The 21,769-nt window shown below is 45.7% G+C and overlaps 1 protein-coding gene across 2 annotated transcripts in view; it reads left to right on the forward strand.

Annotated features, from left to right (window-relative positions):
- Positions 1-4,020: 4,020 nt before the first annotated feature.
- The window catches only part of ddo (D-aspartate oxidase), a 69,646-nt gene continuing 51,897 nt past the window's right edge, over positions 4,021-21,769 (forward strand). Inside the window, exons 1-2 of one of the 2 annotated variants that reach the window (XM_041188447.1) lie at positions 4,021-4,085; positions 9,633-9,807. In XM_041188447.1, the coding sequence (XP_041044381.1) occupies positions 9,636-9,807 (172 nt within the window). In that variant the 5' untranslated portion in view covers positions 4,021-4,085; positions 9,633-9,635. Of the gene's footprint in view, positions 4,086-6,304; positions 6,319-9,632; positions 9,808-21,769 lie in introns of those variants that run through there. The other variant, XM_041188446.1, reaches the window with a different exon arrangement.

The raw sequence follows: 21,769 nt of genomic DNA on the forward strand, positions 1-21,769 counted from the left end.
CAGCGACAGTGAAGGAATGGCAATATATTTCCAAGTCTGGATAATATAGAGCTTGGAAGGGAATTTCCAGGTGTTGGTGTTCCCATTTATCTGCTGCCCTTGTCCTTCTAAGTGGTAGTGGTCGTGGGTTTGGAAGGTGCTGTCTAAGGAGCCATGGTGAATTCCTGCAGGGCATCATGTAGATGGTACACACTGTTGCTACTGTGCGTATGTGGTGGAGGGACTGAATGTTTGTAGATGTGGTGCCAATCAAATGGGCTGCTTTGTCCTGGACAGTGTCAAGCTGAGTGTTGTGGGAGCTGCATTCATCCGGGCAAGTGGGGAGTATTCCGTCACACTCCTGACTTGTGCCTTGTAGATGGTGGATATGCTTTGGGGAGTCAGGATGTGAGTTACCCATCGCAGAATTCCTAGCCTCTGGCCTGCTCTTGTAGCCACAGTATTTCATATGGCTAGTCCAGTTCAGTTTCTGGTCAATGGTAATCTCCAGAATGTTGATAGTGGGGGATTCAGTGATGGTAATGCCATTGAACATCAAGGGGCAATGGTTAGAGGAGTATCTGAGGAGTTGCGAATGGTGCTGAAAATTGTGCAATCATCAGTGAACATCCCCACTTCTGAATTTATGATGGAAGAAAGCAGCTGAAGATAGTTGGGCTGAGGACACTACCCTGAGGAACTCCTGCAGCGATCTCCTGGAGCTAAGATGACTGACCTCCAACAATCAAAACCATCTTCCATTGTACTAGGCATGACTCCAACCCATGGAGACTTTTCCCCTTGATTCCCATTGACTCCAGTTTTACTAGGGTTCCTTGATGCCACACTCGGTGAAATGCAGCCTTGATGTCAAGGGCAGTCACTCTCACCTCAACTCGAGAGTTTAGCTCTTTTGTCCATGTTTGACCCAAGGCTGTTACGAGGTCAGGAGCTGAGTGGCTCTGGTGGAATCCAAACTGAGTGTCAGTGAGCAGGTTATTGCTAAGCAAGTGCCGCTTGATAGCATTGCTAATGACCTTTTCCACTGTTGATCGAGAGTAGACTGATGGGGTGATAATTGGCAGGGTTGGATTTGTCCCACATTTTATGTACAGGACATGCCTGGGCAATTTTCCACATAGCCGGGTAGATACCAGTGTTGTAGCTGTACTGGAACAGCTTGGCTAGGGGCGCAGCACTTCTGGAGCACAAGTCTTCAGTACTATTACTGGAATATTGTCAGGGCCCATTGCCTTTGCATTATCCAGTGCTTTCAGCCGTTTCTTGATATCACGTGGAGTGAATCGAATTGGCTGAATCTGTGATGCTGGGGACCTCTGGAGGAGGCCGAGATGGATCATCCGCTTGGCACTTCTGGTTGAAGGTTGTAGTAAATGCTTCAGCCTTATCTTTTGTACTGATGTGCTGGGCTCCCCCATCATTGAGGATGGGGATATTTGTGGAGCCTCCTCCTCCAGTGAGTTAATTGCCCACCACCATTCACTACTGGGTCAACCATATTGCTGTGGATTTGGAGTCACATGTAGGCCAGACAAGGTTATTATGTTTATTTTTCCCAAAAAGTACTGACCAAATTGGCAACATGAAAGACTTTTATATTATGGGAAAAGTACATTTCCAAAGACATATAGAACAATGGAATTTACAGATTAAAGAGAGAGAAACATATATAAGGAAGGAAGGAATGTGATGTTATGGGGCCAAATAAGAACCAAAAGGAGTGTGTAAAACAGCCTTGGGGAAGCCTCCAGCCATGTTTGCAATGTCTGCTATAACTAAAGAAAAGTCTTTGGACTTCCACTGTCAAGTGGGTGCTGTGGTAAATGTGCTGGCTTGCTATTTAAATTAAAAATCTATTTTGGACTGTTGCCTTAAAGGGGGCGTGTAGTTGGGAGTCAGTTTAATTTGGAATTTTGGGATTTGTTATAATATTAAGTAACTGTGATCTTATGCATGTACTTGAAAATCTTTTATTTTGTTAATAAATATTTTAATTTAGTTTTTAAAATCTCTAAAGCTGTTAGTGGACTCATTCTGAATTCAGTGTCCAAATCTTCTAATAAATACAATTGCAAAACCATTGTGATAATGTGGTCAGGTTTTCCTTGTGGATTTGGTCTGCCTGGCACACATCACCTGCTACATATTTTTTTAGTCATCCTTTGCCAATTTCTAAAATTTTCCCTATCCTCTGGCCTACCACTAACCTTTACAGCATTGTACATCTTTTCTTTTAAGTTGATACCATCCTTAACTCCTTTAGTTAGCCATGGATGGTGTAACACTCGTAATAAGTAATTTTTCAATGCCAGAGAGGTTGTTTCTGGTTTGTAGTTTGAATACTATTTGGATCTCTCTTCCCAATACCTATGAGTAACTTAGGTCTAATTTTGGTACGTTTCTTCAGAAACTCCTTTATTTACATGATAGTACACTCTAAGCTTCTAGGTAGGTGCATCTCTCTCTTGTACTATTCCAACTTCTCAGTCTCTTGCACACTGCTGTTACTGTTACATTTCATTACCATTAATTGTGACTTGTCATGTTGTTAAATAATCATTTCAATCACCACCTGAATACATCAGCCCTAACACTTTCTGGAATATTTAATGGCAAGTACAGAAACATCACCCCATTAGATGGATTTCAATGTCAAGTCTCTCAGTGATGTAGCAGAGGAGTCAGCATGTGACTTCCCCTTTTCTGGGTTCAACTTAATGTGCATTTTTCTGGAATTTTCTATCTGATTCACTGCACAATAACATAGAGCGCTGAAAGCCTATGTGTTATTCTGAGCACAAAACCTGTCCAAGGATAACCCTGCTTCTCTTTCCACAGATGCTGCAAACCTGCTGAGTATTTCTTTCATTTTCAGTTTTTAGTTTAGATTTCCAGGTTCTGGAGCATTTAAAAAAAAGTGTATACATATAAGATATCTTTCAATTTAACTTTAATTATATTAGTTTTTCTTACGTTTTAAACTTTTGAAAGATGTTAACATTGAGTTGGTTGTCACTTATCAATGACATCTCTGTCTGAGCCAATATCAGACCCATCTGGCCCCTCTACTGGCTGCTGTCGGCAGGTAGGGTGGAGATATGGCCCTAAACTTCTGCGCTGCCCAGTGTCGAACTTGGGGTGGGGGTGCGTTGTATCCCAAAGATGCGCTGGGAAATCCCTCTGGCAAGTTCCCAGGTAAGGGTTTGCACGGCAATTTCCCAGAAGTGCACACTTCCTCTGGGTAATTGCTCTGTGCTGGGAACCATCCGAAAACCGCAAACTTTAGATGGTTCCGCCGGGGTTATACCACCTGTTATCCAGGAAAAGTCAGAAGAATTAAAACATCTTCTAACTTCTGAGTAACTATTGCAAAGGCCCAGCCACCCCACAGGACTCCCCACCCCCTAAGCACCCCCCCAACCCCCTTCCATGGGAGCCACCCTCCTCCCCTGTGACCTTGGAACACCCCCGACCTCAGACCCCCACTGACCTCGGACCCCGCCACCCACGGGAGCCTCCCCACACCCCCCCCCCCGACCTTGAACCCTCCCCCCGACCTAGAACTGCCCCCCCCCCCCCACCGACATCCGACCCTCCCCAACCTTGGACACCCCTGACCTCGGACCCCCCCTCCTCAGATCCCCCCCCACCCCGACCTCAGACCTCCCCGACCCCGGACCCCCCCCCCCCCCACCCCCCACAAACGACCTCGGACCCCTCCCCATGATCTTGGGACCCACGCCCTGATCTCAGATCCTGCCCGACCTCGAAGCACCCCCCTTGCCCCCAGCCCGAGTCTCCCCTCCTCCAAACGCCCTCAGACCCCCAAATCCTTTTCACTTCACTTGGGCACTTAACCTTCTCCCGGGCCTGTCAATTCCAAGGGGACCTTTAAACTGAACTGATTTACGGCAGCTGATGCCGTAAAAGGAAAAGGTGGGGGCGGGGCGTGTCCTCCCCTTTCCAATTGGACGTTTCTGGGCTTCGGCGACGGTTGAGGCGCGCGGATCTTCCCCCCTCGCCCTGAGTCGGAAGGTCGGGCGAGCGAGCGTGCGTGCGGGCGGCAGGCACGGGAGGAACTTGGGGTGGGTTAAAGGAGCCCATTTCTCTTTCTATTCCGTGTGGGACGGGGCTACTGGCGAGTTTTAACGCGCGTTTCCCGTGGAAAGTTGCTGGGGAGAGGGAAGCGCTCGACGCCCCCCCCCGCCCGCAGGCGGAGCCCCGGGAGTTTGCGCTGCAGCCTCGGCGGGGAGCTGGAAGCTGACACCTGGAGGCGAGAGGGATGTGTCCTTCCCCCCCACCCCGCGGCTCTTTTTGTTGATGGCCGTCACCTCGCCGCCCGCTCGTGATTAAACCTGTTAATTGTGGGGTTGCGGTGCATTTATTGGTCGGGATTTTACACAACCTTTGTTTGCCAACACCTCTAACTCCCCCCTTCCCCCCACGCCCTCCCGTGGTTTCCGAACTGCTTTGCCATGGGCTCCCCACCTCTGCTCTTCTGTTAGGAAGAAAAGATCATGAGAAAGTGGAGAAGGCCATTCGGGCTCTCCAGCCTACTCCACCAAGTCAATAAGATCATGGCTGATCTGATTGTAGCCTTAACACCTTTTCTGCCTGTACTTCCCCCCCCCCCCCCCCCCATAAACTCCCTTCGTCAATCAAAAATCTGTCTAAACCTTGAATATATTTAATGACCCAGTTGCCACTGCACTCTGGAGGAGAGAATTCCAAACACCAATGTTCCTCACCGCCCCCCCCCCCCCCCCACTTTTCCTTCATCTGCTTCCGATGCTCTGGACTTAACCTTCAGCGAGGCCTTCATAGCCTCCGTTTTGGGGACAGTAGTCCCAGCGGTGGCCGCTGCTCGAACCTGGTGCTGCTGAGATTGCAGAGCTGCCGGCTAAATGGATTGGCCGGCAGCTCTCTCAAGGCAGGACTTCTTCCCCAGATGAGGCTGGAAGTCCTGCCGTGAGCCATTTGACACCCTGCCAAAGCGTAACATAGCTGTGGTGCAGCCAGCTTTGTTGTGGACAGACTCCTGGCTGACGTTTTAGTCTGCGTGATGGAAGAGTTGTTGGGGGGGGGGGGGGGGGGGGCGAGGAATACATGGCCCCCCCCCATAAAATCCAGTCCTATTTTTCAATGAGATCACCCCCTCATTTTTCTAAACTTCAGAGAATGTAGGTGCAATTGACTCAGCTTCCCATCATTAGGACAACTCTGTCATCTTGTTGATTTTAAAAACGTTTAAACTTCACAAATTGATTTTTTTTCTAAAAAGCAGAATAACATTTGGATTTTCAACAAACTATTTCTTCCCTGAAGCTACTGCCACAGCTTTTCTCCCATGTCCAGTCCCTCCCCCCAGTTCTGAAAGCTGCCCAACCATTGGTCCAATGGTAGTAATATTAATTCTCAGTTAGAAGGTTGTGGTTCAAATCTGAATGCTGGAACTTGCAATATAAATTTAGACTAACATGCTAGTTTAGTACTGAGGGTGTACTTTCAGATGAGTTGTTAAACTGGGGCCCTCTCGGGTGGATACCAAAGATCCCATGGCACTATTTTGAAGAAAAGCAGAAGAGTTCTTTCTAGTGTCTGTTTATCCATCAACCAATACCTCAATTAGACTAGGAACACCTTTGGTCTGTCCACAAGCATGACCCAGACCTCCCTGCCGCTTGCCATTTCAACACTCCACCCTGCTCTCATGCCCACATGTCCGTCCTTGGCCTGCTGCCTTGTTCCAGTGAAGCTCAACGGAAACTGGAGGAACAGCACCTCATCTTCTGACTAGGCACTTTACAGCCTTCCAGACTGAATATTGAGTTCAACAATTTTAGATAATGAACTCTCTCGTCCATCCTCACCCCCTTTCCGATTTCCCCCCTTTTTTCCCCAATAATTTATATAGATTTTTCTTTTCCCACCTATTTCAATTATTTTTAAATGTATTTCCATCCATTGTTTTATCTCTACCTTCTAGCCTATTTTGATCCCTTCCCCCCACCCCACCCCCACTAGGGCTATCTGTACCTTGCTCGTCCCACTTTCTACCCTTAAGTCACCTATTAGCACATTCCTTTGATAATATCACCACCTTCAACATCTCTTTGTCCTTTTGTCTGTGACATATTTTGGTTATCTCCACCTATCACTGGCCCTTTATCCTGCTCTACCTGTCCCGCTCCCCCTTAAACCTGCTTATATTTCACCTCTTTTCTATTTTTCCTTAGTTCTGTTGAAGAGTCATACGGACTCGAAACGTTAACTGTGTTCCTCTCCGCAGATGCTATCAGACCTACTGAGTTTTTCCAGGTATGTTTGTTTTTGTTTTGGATTTCCAGCATCTGCAGTTTTTTACTTTTACCTCAACTAGACTATTGGGTCATTATCACACTGCTGTTTGTGAAACCTTGCTATGTGAAAATTGGCTGTTGCATTTCCTACACTATAACAGTAACTACATTTCAAAGGTATTTCATTAGCTGCAAAGTGCTTTGGAACATCCTGAGGTCAAGAAAGGTGCTATATGAAGTCTTCTCCCTAGACACAGTCCACATATACACTGTACTCAACATCTCATCCTCTAAAAGAAGGACCCTGCCCTTGCCCCCAAGTCATTGGAATCATTAATCACATCTTTTTTAATATCAGATATATAACCTAGAGACAGTAATATGTCTGACGATAAACTTAATGTATTAATTTAAGCATTCATCTTAAGACTGCATACAGGGCAGTACACACAGTCCCACATCTAGGGCAGAATTTTACGTCTCGTGGGTGGGCATGCCTGACCTGATCTGGTGTAAAAATCGTGCAAGATGATGTCAGGTGAGTGTCCCGATGGTTCGGCGGGGGCGCGCAAAAGTCGAAAACACACCCCCCCCAACAAGAGGGCAATTAAGCCCATTAATGGCACAATTGTCTCCAAATTTATGGCCCGTCCAACCTTAGGGTGGGCGGACGCGTAAATTGGCCAGGCGGCCTTTACATATTTCATCAAACCTCATCCAGGGGCGGGAAGAAATCTCTGCTGTGAAACAAAATCAAAATAAATATCTGTGGGCAGCATTTTTATGAGGTATATTTTCAGGGGCTTGATTGCGATGCATGGATGTTTTTTTTGCAGCTTTTTAAATCTTTTTTTCATCATTTGAAGGTCTGCAGTCCCCCTGAGGCAGCTATCTGCCTTCAGGGAATTCTCTCGCAGCGCCACCCATGCCTGCGGTCACGTCATCGTCCACCTTCTTCCCGCCCCCACCTCGGCAGCGCTGAGATTTTCAGCACATGTTTCATGCTGGCTGTCTGTTAAATGGCCAGCCTGCGCAAAATTGCGGTTGGCAGTCCGTTTCCCGACCGATCCTGGGCCCAGCGATCGTGCGCACCCGCCAGAGGTAAAACTCAGGTCCTAAATACCTGTACGTAAAGATCTTCCCAGGGACTGTGAACAATCCTTATCCAAAATCATTCACTGTACCTTGCATTGAAGATAACTAAAGTTCCTACTGAATTTTACTTCATATCGGCCATTTGTACTAATTTTGAAACATGCTTTATGTGGCCTGTTAGGTGCCTTAGTGCTGTTGCCGCAATTCTTTCTATCGCAGCTTACAGCAGTTCAGTTGCTAGTTATGTTTCAGATGGAAAATTAAGCATTATGTAAACAATGATATTATGAATAAGAGTAATTTTTCATAACCTCTACCAGGGGCGTTGGTGGCGTGCATTGGGGGTAGCGCGGGGCCGGGCTAAGAGTTTCACCAAACACACTTCCCCATTCGATCTGTCTGACTCCAGAAATATTGAAGCCTACTGCTGTAACTTCATGCTGGCATTGAGAAAACTGTTCCCATTATTGGTCTGTAAGGTTGAGTATCATAGCTTAGTTTGATCTTTCTGGCAAGCAGATAACAGACTATTCTGTTTTGTGATGTTCCATCAGCCAGTCATTCAATACAAGAATAACTATAGTTTTTGCACCATCTAGCCTCACTGTGAGTTAAGAATGTGGAGGGAAAAGGGACAATGGTAGCTGAAAGCGGGAAGTATAAGGAATGCAAAAATGATTTCAAGCCTGTTAAGGTGTAAATATGTACAGGTATAGTACCTTGAAGTATGCTGCATAAATTGCCCTCTGCTTTAACAATAGATTTTTTTTGCTGTAAATTTAAAAATAATAACTTAAGCCAGTAAGGGTGTAAAGATCTTGACTCGATGTCAACTGTCAAATAGAGCACATGCAGCATCCCACCTATACATTGCTTTTCCTATTTCCCTTCATTTCTTTGTTTCTCCATCCTTGTGTGAGTGAGGAAGTTAGCAAAATGGTAGTTTCAGTGAGTGTTTCTTTACAGCAGGTTTAATTACCCCTTATGTTGCTGAGTGGTGTTCTATTCAGTTGGACCCAGGAACATGCTGTCCTGGTGAAAACAATGTGGTTGACTCTTAGTTGCCCCCTGACAAGACTTGCATTTATATAGCATCTTTAACGGCCACAAGCCACCCCAAAGCACCTTACAGCCAATTAAGTACTTTAATTGTAGTCAATGTTGTAATATAGTTGCTGTAGCAATCACCTACTTCTACCTCTGTAATATAGCTCATCTCCTCCCCTGTCTTAGCCTCTCTGCTCACCACCACTTTCTCAGGTACAATTAGGGAGGTGCAAAAGATATTGGACTTACCATCGATGCCCACATCTCGTGAATGAGTTAAGAAGGCCCCCTGAAAATAACCCAACTCCAGGTCGATTTCCTTACATAGTCAATAATGATGTAGCTCTCCTGTTGAATGGAAATTTAGACAGAAGCCCCTTTTCGTGCCTGTTTTGGTTGGGAGATTTTGGATTTGGGGGCCAGGGCAGTCGACTAGTCAAAAGGAATTTTAAGGTGGTTTATTAAAAAACAACAGTTTAGATATGCCACACCATCTCATTAGACAGAATAAGTCTATGACCTGTGATATGTGCGAGCGGTTTATTAATCCTAGACGGCGGACAAACGGTTGGCACAGAGTATGTTGATCTCATCTTTCTCCTCCTCCTCCTCATTCATTATGACCGTATTATAACTACTGGTGAGCACTGCAACCTCACACCACCTCAGCTCCTACTACCAGTATATATACCCTTTTTTGGGGGGGGCTGGTAGCTCACCCAGTGTCAATCATCTATCCAAACCCTTCTGACTATTGGATATAGGACAAGTACCCAAACTGTCAGGGTGGTTACCTCCTCCCTGCTCGAAGTCAGCTTTTTAGTTTACATCACGCTAAGGGTGATGTAAAGGATCCTAGTCCTTTCTAAACAATATTATAGATAAGGCGTGCACAAGACGCCATCCTACCAGTTTAAGAATGTCAGAATGGCAGCCTGAACTAAGACTGTTTAAAGGTGGGTGGAAGTGTTTAGAAATTCTCTTTCCAAAGAAGCAATCAATGCTGTTTAGAAAATCTTATGAAGGTTCTATATTATACAGAAAATACCTGTTTATTCAAGACCCCAATTTCTTACATGCTTTATTATCTCAGAACAGAATTTGAATTTGAATTTGGCTGCTTTATTGGCACCGCAAATATCGATCCTGGGATTAATTAAATATACTGTTTCTCTCTTTCTTTCCGTACAGACCATGGACAAGATCCGAATTGCTGTGATTGGAGCTGGTGTTGTGGGATTATCTACTGCCATATGTATAGCGGAGTCTATTCCAGGTTGCTCCGTTACAGTGATTGCGGAAAAGTTCTCTCCACACACGACCAGTGATGTAGCTGCAGGAATCCTCAGCCCACACTTCTCTCCAGGTGACCGGGCAGTGAATGAGTTTGCACCACATTTGAATGCAGATTTGCAGCGAAAAAACTATAGCAAGGATCAAGCTGCAAATTCTATTCCTGGAATAAACAATGCAATCATATTGCAATATAACAACAGCTTTTATAAAGCAAAGAATGAAAGATTTGCATTTATATGGTGACCACTGGATGTCTTAAACTACTTTACACCCATTGAAGTACTTTTAGGGAATAGTCACTGTTGTAAGTAGAAACGCGACAGCCAATTTGCACACAGCAAACTCCCACAAACAATATGATAATGACTGAATAGTGCCTTTGACATAGTCAAACTTCCCGAAGTACATCAAATAAAATTTGAAATGGAATCAAACAGTGAGATATTAGTATAGGTGACCATAAGCTTGGCCAATGGAGGTAAGTTTTAAGGAGTGACTTACAGGGGGGAACACAGGTGGAGAGGTTTAGGGAAAGAATCCTACAGCTTAGGGCCTAGGCAGCATTAGGTGGGTGGGTGGCGGGCGATGTGGGGAGGGTGTAGAAATTGAGGATGTGCAAGAGGCCAGAGGTGTAGAAGCACAGAGAACTAAGATGATCCTAGGGCTGGAGGATGGGACAGATGGGGAAGGAGCAAGACCATGGATGGATTTGAATGCAAGGGTGAGAATTTAAAATTGGAGGTCTTGCTGGACCAACAGCCAGTGTGGTCAGTGAGCATGATGAATGAACAGGACTTAGTGTGAGTTATAAAACGGACAGCAGAGGTTTGGATAAGCTGAAGGTTCTGGAGCGTGGTAGGTGGGAGGCCAGCCAAGAGAGAATTGGATTAATTGAGATAACAAGAACAAGGCTGAGAGTTTCAGCAGCAAGATAGCCCATCTCCTCCTCTGTCTCAGCCTATGTTAGAGAGGTAGAGGTAGGTGGTTACAACTCATTACAACAGTGACTACGCTTCAAGGAGTGCTTACTTGGCTGTAAAGTACTTTGGGATGTCCTGTGATTGTGAAAGAGGTTCTATAAATGCAAGTTTTTACTTTATGTGGGGTCAGAATCTCAGTTTAGAGTCAAATAGGATGTCGGGGTTGTGAACACTCTGGTTCAGCCTCTGGCCAGAGAAAGAGATGAAGTTGAAGGCTAAGTGAACAGAGGCGTTGGTGGGTACCAAAGACAACATTCCTTTACAAGTCTTAATAATCATGTAACAAGTATGAGGTACTCCAGGACAGGTGGAATCAGAGTTGAGAGAAAGAAATAAAGTCTAAATCAGGGTCAGTATGCATGTATGTGAATACATAGAATGTAGTTAATAAGATTGGTAAATTATAGGCACAGATTGCCTGTGGAAATACAATGTTATGACTATAACAGAGACCTGTCTCAAAAAAGGGCAAAATTGTGTTAAATATTCCTAGGTACAAGGTGTTCAGAAAAGATAGGAAAGGAAGAAAAGGAGGAGAGGTGACAATATTGATATAGGAGACCATTGCAGTGCTGGAGAAAAAGAATGTCCCAGAGGGTCCAAGGACAGAATCTATTTGGCTAGAGCTAAGGAACAAAAACAGTGCAACTACATTGCCCGGTGTAGCCTGTGGATCACTAACTAGTGGGAAGGATGTAGAGGAACAAATTTGCAAGGAAATTACAGAGAGGTGCAAACATTATAGGTTACTTATAATGGGGGACTTTAATTATCCAAATATAAACTGGGATAGTAGGAGTATAAAAGAGAGTTCCTCGAGTGTATTCAGGAAAACTTTCTACAGCAGTATGTGTCCAGTTCAATGAGAAAGGAGGGACCTTTAGACCTGCTTGCTGGGAATGAGGTGTATCAAGTGTCAGTAGGAGAACATTTAGTAAACAGGAAAATTGAGAAGACCGTCGGTGCAACAACACAGCCTTTCTTGACCCCCGTCCGAACGTGGATTGGGCCTGTGGTGGATCCATTGGTCAGGTTCACAGCTTGCATGTCATCGTGCAGCAACTGGAGGATGGTGACAAACTTTTGGGGGCAGCTGAAATGTAGGAGGATGCTCCATAATCCTTTGCGGTTGGCAAAGCATCCGGGAAGGAGCCAAACACCTCGAGTCTCATCACCAAGGGCTAGGTGAAGCCAAGCATCAACAGCAGAAGGAGCGTGTGGGGACCCAGACACTCCACCCATCTGTTCCCCCTACCACCATCCGCCCCACCTGTGACAGCAACTGTAGGTCGCGCATTGGACTCTTCAATCACCTGAGAACTCATTTTTAGTGTGGAAGCAAGTCATCCTCGACCCCGAGGGACTGCCTCAGAGAAGAAGATTTAGTGGGCAGTAATCATGCCATCATTAAGTTTAGGCTGACTATAGAAAAAGACAAAGAACTATCCAGAGTAAGAATAATTAAGTAGGGGAAAGTCAGCTTCAAATGGGATAAGAACAGATCTGAGCCAAATAAATTAGAGACAAATTTTGGCAGGAAAATGGTACATAAACAGTGAGCTACCTTCAAAGAAGAGGTATTTTGGGCACTGTCAAGGTGTATTCCCTCATATGGGAAAGATAGACCAAACAAATTCAGAGCTCCCTGGATGACAAAAGAGATAGAAATTAAGATAAAGTTGTAGTATACTAGTAACGGATGTCAGGTAGAAAATACAGTTGAGTACCAGGCTGAATATAGAAGGTTTTGGGGTGAAAAGGCAAATAAGAGAAGCAAAGAGGGAGCATGAAAAGAGACTAGCAACCAACATAAAACGGAATCCTAAAATCTTCTATAGGCATATAAATAGTAAAAGGGTGGTAAAAGGAGGAGTAGGGCCGATTAGGGACCAAAAGGGGGATTTACACATGGAGGCAGGAGGCATAGCTGATGTATGAGCACAATGGGACAAAGGAGGACAGAGAGAGAGAGACAAGAGGAAAGAAAGGATTGAGGCAGCAGATGGCCAAACTACTGCACCCTTTCCCAAACCTCCCTCTTCCCAGCAGAGTGAATCAATGGAGGAGGAGTCAGCAGACGATCAACTGGGGGAGTGGCAGCAGGTGAAGAAGACCAAAAATAAGGGGCTAAGAAGGGACCAAGCCACTTCACAGATGAGTGGCAAGAGGTAACTCCCAACTAACACAGATGACAGGGGCTGATGCTCTTCAGATGGAGAAAGGCGAAGAGAAGAAGAAGTGGCAAAGCTCTAGGGAGCTGGAGGAGGAGACACATGAGATCCAGAACATTGGAGAGAACGAAAAGGTCAATGCTCTGCAACTTCGCCCTCAGCTTGAAGAGGCCAGTGCACCCCAGCTCCAGGAAGCTGGGAGCAGTGAAGCGCTCAGTGCACCCCAGCTCCGGGAAGCCAGGAGCAGCAATGCCCCAGAGGGGGAGAGGATTGGAGAGACTTCTCCAATAGAGAACAATTCAAACCTCGCTCCTTGCACGAGCCCCCCTGATGTCACCTGAGTGGAACATCTCAAACGGGGCCGTTCAGGACAGTTTCCTCAGCCCATCCAAAGTGAGACAATTTGTGAACATATGGGTACGCAGGAGCTGACCAAAGGACTGGAACTGTCAAAGACAACAGGTCTGGTAAGTGACAAAATGCTTTGAAAATGGGGATAAAGATTGTGTCCATCAACGTGCATAGCATTAAATCTACTACTTGATGTGTTGTGACCTTGGATTACCTTGCTAAGGTCAAAGCTGACCTGTTTCTACAGGAGTGCGCGATACTGCACCTCAGTCCCTACAGGCAATGTTCACGATGGTGGTCCCATGGGCCATCGATCTGGTCGGGGAGAAAAGACTCATGTTCCTCTGGCTTGGGTATTCTGCTGCAGGGAGGCACCTTCACCATCGCCAAGGTTAAGGAGGTGGTGGGCGGGTGCCTTCTTGTAGCAGACATATTGTACAAGAATGCTCCACTCCGATTAATTAATGTGTATGCCCCGGCACAAAAGGGTGAGCAGCTGGCGGTCTTTCAGCAGCTTTCACTACTGCTGGCGACTTGCAGGCCGATCGTTCTGGGCGGTGACTTCAACTGCATCATCATTCTTGTGGCTGGGTGATCCGGCAGGACCGACAACAGATTGGGTGTAACGTCCAGACTCCTGATAGAAACAATAAAGGATGTCAAGTGCACAACATCTTCAGCAAATGGAGCGCAGATGGAGAGCAGCATAGATACACCTGGCCACGGCCAGACGGGTCTATCCGTTCCAGGATAGACATCCTGTTTGTGTCCCGAGCATTCACAGTCAGATCCACCGATGTCAAGCTGGTGTTCTTCTCTGACCATTGCCTCCTACTGGCTGACTGTCACTTACAGGAAGACCAGAGGGTGGGCAGGGGGGCATGGAAGCTGACCCCAGAGAACATTGAGGAGCTCAAGAGGGATTACAAAGGTTGGAGAACTGTGAAACCCTTCTTGGAGTCCCTGGCGCACTATTGGGACATGATTAAGGAGAACATCAAGAGGTTTTTCTTTCCTCAAAGACGTTCAGAAAGCTAGAAAGGAACAGAGGGAAATGTCCCGACTCCAGAAAAACATGCAGAACCTGCTTCGGCTGCAGTTGATGGGGGTCGATGTCAAGGAGGAACACCAAGGTGAAGAGCCAGCAAGCATTGCTGTTTGCCTCAGAGGCCTACAAAATTATCACCTGGTCCAGAGTGTGCTTCGTGGAACAGGATGAGACGTGTTCACATTTCTTCTTCCAAAAGGTACACACACACAGGTCTGTGATCAGCAGCCTGAAGGAAGAAGATGGCTCAGTAAAGTCATCGCACTCCGACATTTTAAGGATCTGCAAATCCTTTTATGCTGGATTGTATGAAGTAATGCCCACAGACAGCATGGCCTCCCAGTCCTTCCTGTCCTCTATCACGGAGGTTCTTAGATGACAGTACACAGGAGAGTCTGGACAAACCAGTAACTCCGGATGAACTGACTAAGTCCCTTGAGTCCTTCGAGGAGACTAAAACTCCCATAAGTGACGGCTTATGGGCTGAGTTGTATTTGGCTCTGTGGGACTGGATTGGACCAGACCTGCTAGAAGTGTACAAGAATATGCTTCTGGCCGGCAGCATGTCAGAATCCATGAGGAAAGGCATCGTCACTCTCATCTGCAAGCGGAAGGGGGAAAGAAGGAAATTAGAAATTGGCAACCCATTTCACTGTTGAATGTGGAATATAAGATTCTATCCAAAGTCATCGCCAATCAGGCCAAGTCTGCTCTGGAGTTGGTGATCCACCCTGACCAGACCTGCACTGTAACCGGCAGGAAGATCTCTGATAGACTTGTGCTACTCAGGGATACGATTGCCTATGGTACTGGACAGGGGTGTGGGCACCTGCCTCATCAGCCTGGACCAGGAGAAAGCCTTTGACAGAGTTGCGCACACCTACATGGTGGATGAGCTCTCCAAAATGGGGTTTGGGGAGGGAATCCGCAACTGGATCCAACTGCTCTACACTAACATCTGTAGCACAGTTTCAATCAATGGGTGGGAATGAGAAAGCTTTCCAATTAAGTCTGGAGTCAGGCAGGGCTGCCCTCTCTCCCCTGTCCTGTTTGGGTGTTGCATAGAACTCTTTGCTGAATCCATCAGAAAGGATCCGGGCATAAGAGGAGTGACAATCCCAGGCAGTGGAGGCACTCAGGTCAAAGCCTCCCTGTACATGGATGATATCACTGTCTTTTGCTTGGATCTGCTGTCAGTGCGTAGACTGATCAACATCTGTGACCTGTTGGAACTGGCCTCAGGAGCCAAGGTAAATCCTGGGTAGAGTGAGGCCATGTTCTTTGGGAACTGGGCTGACTGATCCTTTATCCCTTTCAACGTTATGTCAGACTGCCTGAAGGTGCTGGGCATATGGTTCAGAGGGACCAGGGCATGCTTTAGAAAATTGAAGGAGCGAGTGGCTATGGTGAAATGAAAACTGGGCATGTGGAAACGACACTCCCTCTCCATTGTGGGTGACAACCTGGTCATCAGGTTTGAGGCACTGTTGCTGTACGTGGCGCAGGTCTGGCCCATTCCTTACTCCTGCGTGACGGTGATCACCCAAGCCATCTTTTGCTTTATCTGGAGGTCGAAAATGGATCATGTCCGGAGGGACGCGATGTACAAGCTTCTAGATAAAGGGGGGAAAATGTGCCCAACATCGCCCTCATACTGATGGCCACCTTTGCGTGTGGCTGCATCAACTGTGTGTTGACCCTTGGTATGCAAACACCAAGTGTTATTACGTGCTGAGGTTCTACCTGTCCCTGGTGTTGTGAAGGATGGGTCTGGCCATACTGACATGGATCGCTCCAAGTAGTTGGACCGTGCCGTACCACCTCGTGGAAAAATTTATGCAGAGAAACACCTTTGACCACAAGTCCATCAGGCAGTGGTCACCCATGTGATATCCTAGAGGCCCTGTGGGAAAAGGAGATGGTGAACCCTGTTGGTTCGTTCCCTGGACAGACTGTCAAAGTCATTTGGCAGAACGCTTCATCGCTAGAACTTTCCAACAAGTACTAAGACGTAGCTTGGCTGGCGGTGAGAAAGGCCCTCTCCGTCAGATCCTTCCTACACGTCAGGAGTCTCCACCCCCCCCCTCCCCCCCCCCGCCATGTTGCTCTGGAGGTGGCTGTGGGGTAGGGAAGAGACTGCTGTTCACCTCCTTGTGGAATGTGCCTTTGCAAAGAAGGTCTGGAGAGAGATGCAGTGGTTTTTGTTGAGGTTCATCCCGAGCAGTTCAGTGACACAGGATTCTGTGCTCTACGGGCTGTTCCCAGGGACACACACCAAGACAAACATCAACTGCAGCTGGAGGATCAACCACTCGGTGAAAGCCGCTCTTTGATCCGCCTGAAACTTATTGGTCTTCCAGTGCAAAGAGTTGTCCCCAACCGAGTGTTACAGACTGGCACATTCCAAGGTCCAGGACTATGTGCAGAGGGACGCACTAAAGCTTGGGGCAGCCGCCGCAAAGGCACAATGGGGAAAGGTTGCTGTCTAAGACCTTTCAGCCATTGTGCATCGAGGGGCTGGGAACTGTATAGACCCCACGGGCTGAATGACTCACATTAAATGTATGCAGTGAATACTAAATGTATCACAGTTGTATTGAAGCGTCTCAGAATGCAACATGATCTATGTAGGTAACTTAAATACCATTGCACTGTCTGACTGTCTGTAATTACCAGGTTGAAGTGTCTGCAATGTTCATTGATTGTCCTGAAGCACCTCAGGGTGCAACATGGTCTATGTGGAAAACTTGAATATGATTGCACTTTTTGTGATGGCTATTTTGAAATGTTTTGTAATGTTCTTTCAGATATTTTATGAAAAAAGTATATTTTTTTTTAAAAATTACTTTGCATCTGTTGTTACCAAGGAAAAATATGTTACCCAGGTCATGGTGAAGGAGGAGGTAATTCAGACACTTAAGGGTTTAAGATTGACATGGAGGAAGTAGTGGATAGGCTATATGCACTTAAGTGGATAAGGCACCAGGACTAGATGAGATGCATTCCAGGTTACTGAGGGAGGTGAGAGTGGGAATTGCGGAGATATGGGCCATAATTTTTCAGTTTTCCTTAGACTCAGGAGCTGTGCAGAAGACTGGAGAATTGCAATTGTTACATCCTTGTTCAAGTATAAAGATAAGCCCAACAACTACAGGCCAGTTGGATTAACTTCAGTGGTGGGGAAGCTTCTAGAAACAATAACGCAGGACAAAATTAATAGTCATGTGGACAAATGCAGGTTAATTAAGAAAAGCCAGCAGGATTTCTGAAGGAAAAATCATATTTCTCTCACTTTCAGGAGTTTTTTGAAGAGAAAGAGTTGATGAGGGCAATGCAGTTGATGTGGTGTATGCGGACTTCCAAAAGACGTTCAATACAGTGTCACACAACAGACTTGTGAGCAAATTTATAGCTTGTGGAATAAAAGGGACAGTAGCAACATAGATATGGAATTGGCTGAGTGACAGGAAACAGAAAGTAGTGGTTATTTGGTGGTTTTTTTGGAGGAAGATTTGTTGTGGAGTTCCCCAGGCGTCAGTGTTGGGACCCTTGCTTTTCCTGATATATATTGATGACCTAGACCGTGGTGTACTGGGCACAATTTCAATATTTGTGGATGATATGGAACTTGCATGAACAGTGAGGAGGATAGTGTAGATCTTCAAAAGGACATAGACAAGTTGGCTGAATGGGTGGACAGCTGGCAGATGAAATTCAATGTGAGGAAATGTGAACTGATTCATTTTGGTAGGAAGAACATGGAGAGGCAAATAAAATAAAGGGTACAATTCTAAAGGGGATGCAGGAACAAAGGAACCTGGGTGTATATGTGCATTTGTCAATGAAGGTGGCAGAACAGGTTGAGAGGGTGGTTAATAAAGCATACAGTATACTAGTCTTTATTACTAGGGGCATAGAGTACAAGAGCAAGGAGGGAATGTTGAACTTGTATAAGACACTAGTTTGGCCTCAGCTGGAGTATTGCACCCAGTTAACGTTGACCAGAAACTGAACTGGGCTAGCCACATAAATACTGTGGCTACAAGAGCAGGTCAGAGGCTGGGAATTCTGTGGCGTGTAACTCACATCCTGACTCCCCAAAGCCTGTACACCATCTACAAGGCACAAGTCAGGAGTGTGATGGAATATTCTCCACTTGTCTGGATGATTGCACTTCCCATAACACTCGAGAATCTCAACACCATCCAGGACAAAGCAGCCCATTTGATTGGCACCCCATCCACAAACATTCATTCCCTCCACCACTGACGCACAGTAGCAGCAGTGTATACCACCTACAAAATGCCCTGCAGGAATTCACCATGGCTCCTTTGACAGCACCTTCCAAACCCACAACCACTACCATCTAAATGGACAAGGACAGCAGATGGATAGGAATGCTACCACCTGGAAGTTCCTCTCCAAACCACTCACCATCCTGACTTGGAAATATATCACTGTTCCTCCACTGGAACTCCCTCCCTAACAGCACTGTGGGTGTACCTACACCACATGGACTGCAGCAGTTCAAGAAGACAGCTCACCACCACCTTCTGAAGGGCATTTCGAGATGGGCAATAAATGCTGCCCTAGCCAGCAAAGCCCATTTCCCATAAATGAATAAAAGTTCTGGTCACTGCACATTCGGAGGGATGTGAAGGCATTGGAGAAAGTGCAGAAAAGATTCATGAGAATGGTTCCAGAAATGAGGAACTTCAGTTATGAAGATAAATTGGAGAAGTTAGGACTGTTTTCGTTGGAGAAGAGAAGGCTGAGAGGAGATTTGATAGGGTATTAAAAATCATGAGGGGTCTGGATGGAGTGGACAGGGGAAAACTGTTCCAACTCATGAAAGGATTGAGAGTGAGAGTGCAGAGATTTAAAGTAATTGGTCAAAGAAGCAAAAGTGACATAAAAATCTTTTTCATTCAGCGAGTGGTTAGGGTATGGAATGCACTGCCTGAGAGTGTGGTGGAGGAATGTTCAATTGAAGCATTCAAAAGGGAATCAGACTCTTATCTAAAAAGGAAGAATGTATGGGGAGAAGGCTGGAGAATGGCACTAAGTAAATTGCTTATTCGGAGAGTAGGTGCAGACACGATGGGCTGAATGACCTGTTTCTACCCTGTAACACTTCTGTGATTCTGTGTTAATGATTAACCAACCAATTGGCTCATTGGCCTTAGAGGGGTAAAATTCCAATGAAGGATGAGGGACTTCCCACTTAGTTCCAAGCAGTCCTGTGTGGCACTGCCAGAGTGGTTATTGCTAGTCCTTGCTGAACAAACAACAGGGACTGGACCAGAGCTCTGTACTAGTAACCTGCATGATTTTATCCAATTCCAGTAGACTAAGCCTTGGCTCTTTTCTTTTCCTAAAGTACCTAGACTTGGGTTACTTGCAAAGGGAGCAATTATGGATTCCACATCTTGAGCAGAACTACTTAAGTAAATTCTGCAAGTATCTTGTTTTGTAGATTGTTGCAAACTTGCATGGATTTCCATGGGTGTCAAACAGCCAGTTAACAAAAAAAAGGTTCCTGATCCGATTGTGGTTGGCAAAAACCAGCATGGAGACTTGAGGTCAGCACCAGAATTCACGTGTTAGTGAAGTCAATCTGGGTTCATTATGGAGAACAAATTTAATATGGAAATATTGTTTACCGCCTTTCCACTTGGAAAGTATCTTCAGCCATTTCTGATAAAAGGGGTACTGTAGCTTCAAATCACAGAATCATGCAGCACAGAAGGGTGCTGTCTGGCATTTGAAAGAGGTATCCAACTAGGGTGCACTCTCCTGTTCTTTCCCCATAGGCCTAAAAATTTCCTCTCTTAAAAGGGAATTTGCCTCTTTTCCTCTTACCAATTGACCAATGAAATTGCTAAAAGGCATTTGAAATGTTGGGCTGCATTTTACGTGCCCCCGTCGGGCGTATTCCGTAGGAGGGTGGATGCACACCAACATCGGGAGTCTGCCCGCCATACTTGAATGAATAATCAAGGATGAATTGGCAGAAGTATGGTTGAAAGCTCCAGGCAATTGTGAGGTAAAAGCCAATTCAAATTCAGGTTTTTGAAAGAGCTTGAGGCCTTGAAGTAACAATTTTAAATGAGAGTATTAGAAGATGCTGAAGGCACATAGGTGAGTTTAAGCACGTTATCGTGAAATAGTTCATGGATAACAGAATTTTCAGCTGCCGGGAAATGATGGATGAAATCTTTTTCAAATAGTATTGATTCGTTCATCAGCAAACTGATGCAAAAGTTCCCCTCCAAGTCACTCACCATCCTGACTTGGAAATATATCGCTGTTCCTTCACTGTTGTTGCGTCAAAATCCTGGAACACCCTCCCTAACAGCACTGTGGGTATACCTACACTACATGGACTGCAGCGGTTTAAGAAGGCAGCTCACCACCATCTTCTCAAGGGCAACTATGGATGGGTAATAAAATGCTGGCCCAGCCAGCGAAGCCCACATCCCATTAATGAATAGTAAAAAAAAAAATGAAAGAAAGACCGGTCTAAATATTTCAGTGCTTCACCTTGAAGTACTTTTGAAGCGCAGTCACTGTTGCAGCATGAAAAATGCAGTAGTCAATTTGAGCAGAGCAAACTCCCACAAGCAGCAATATGATTTGCAGCTCAGATAAGGTTTTTCCATTACAAATATTTACATATAGGGGTAGAGTTTTCGCATTGGGCACAATCAGCAAAATGGATGCAAAAATTATGCTGGTTTTGAAAGGCTTTTCTTGAGTTTCTGCTCAAACTAATTTGCATATTGCCAAATGCAAAGTCTGGCTTGAATCAACACAAGCAGCATTTTAAACTGTAACTCTTTTATAAAAAATCTACTTTAAAAAAAATTCCTTGAGCACTAACTAAGTGTGGTCTGTGATTAATACAGCTGAAAATGGGTTTATCACAAAAAAGTAAGCATTTTTAATGTGTCAATCCACCAACCTGCAATAACCTGGTTTCAAATTATTGAAAATGACATTTTAAAAATATACAAAACCATTTCCTAGTTATGGGCACACAAGTCTACCTGATGGCAGTGGTTCCCAACTGGTGTGCTGCCGCACAATGGTGTGCCGTAAGGGTTGGCCAACTGTGTCTTTGAGAACGCCAGCGAACTTTGGGCCTCCTGTGCATGCGCCGACTGGGAACGGGCAGCATATACGGTGTTTGTCAGGCGCAGGACAAGCCCCATGTGCCTGCACAGAAAGAGCAAAACGAAGAAGGACATGAAACCCAGCTCATGTGACTGGGTGCGCAGGGCCATTGTCACCAGAGAGAGGGACAAGGGAGGTGGACAGCCAGAAGTCCCAAACAGGGGAGAGGAGACAGGGAGAGGTCCCAAAAGGAAGTTTCAAATTAGGGAAGAAGACAGAGAACTGAGAAGGCAGCTGAGGTTGATAACTCCATGCTGTGGGGTGTTATGGCTTGGACATCCATTTGAAGCAGTACCCGGAATGAAC

The sequence above is a fragment of the Carcharodon carcharias genome, chromosome 5 (genome assembly GCF_017639515.1).
Source record: "Carcharodon carcharias isolate sCarCar2 chromosome 5, sCarCar2.pri, whole genome shotgun sequence".
In the NCBI taxonomy this organism is placed as follows: domain Eukaryota; kingdom Metazoa; phylum Chordata; class Chondrichthyes; order Lamniformes; family Lamnidae; genus Carcharodon; species Carcharodon carcharias.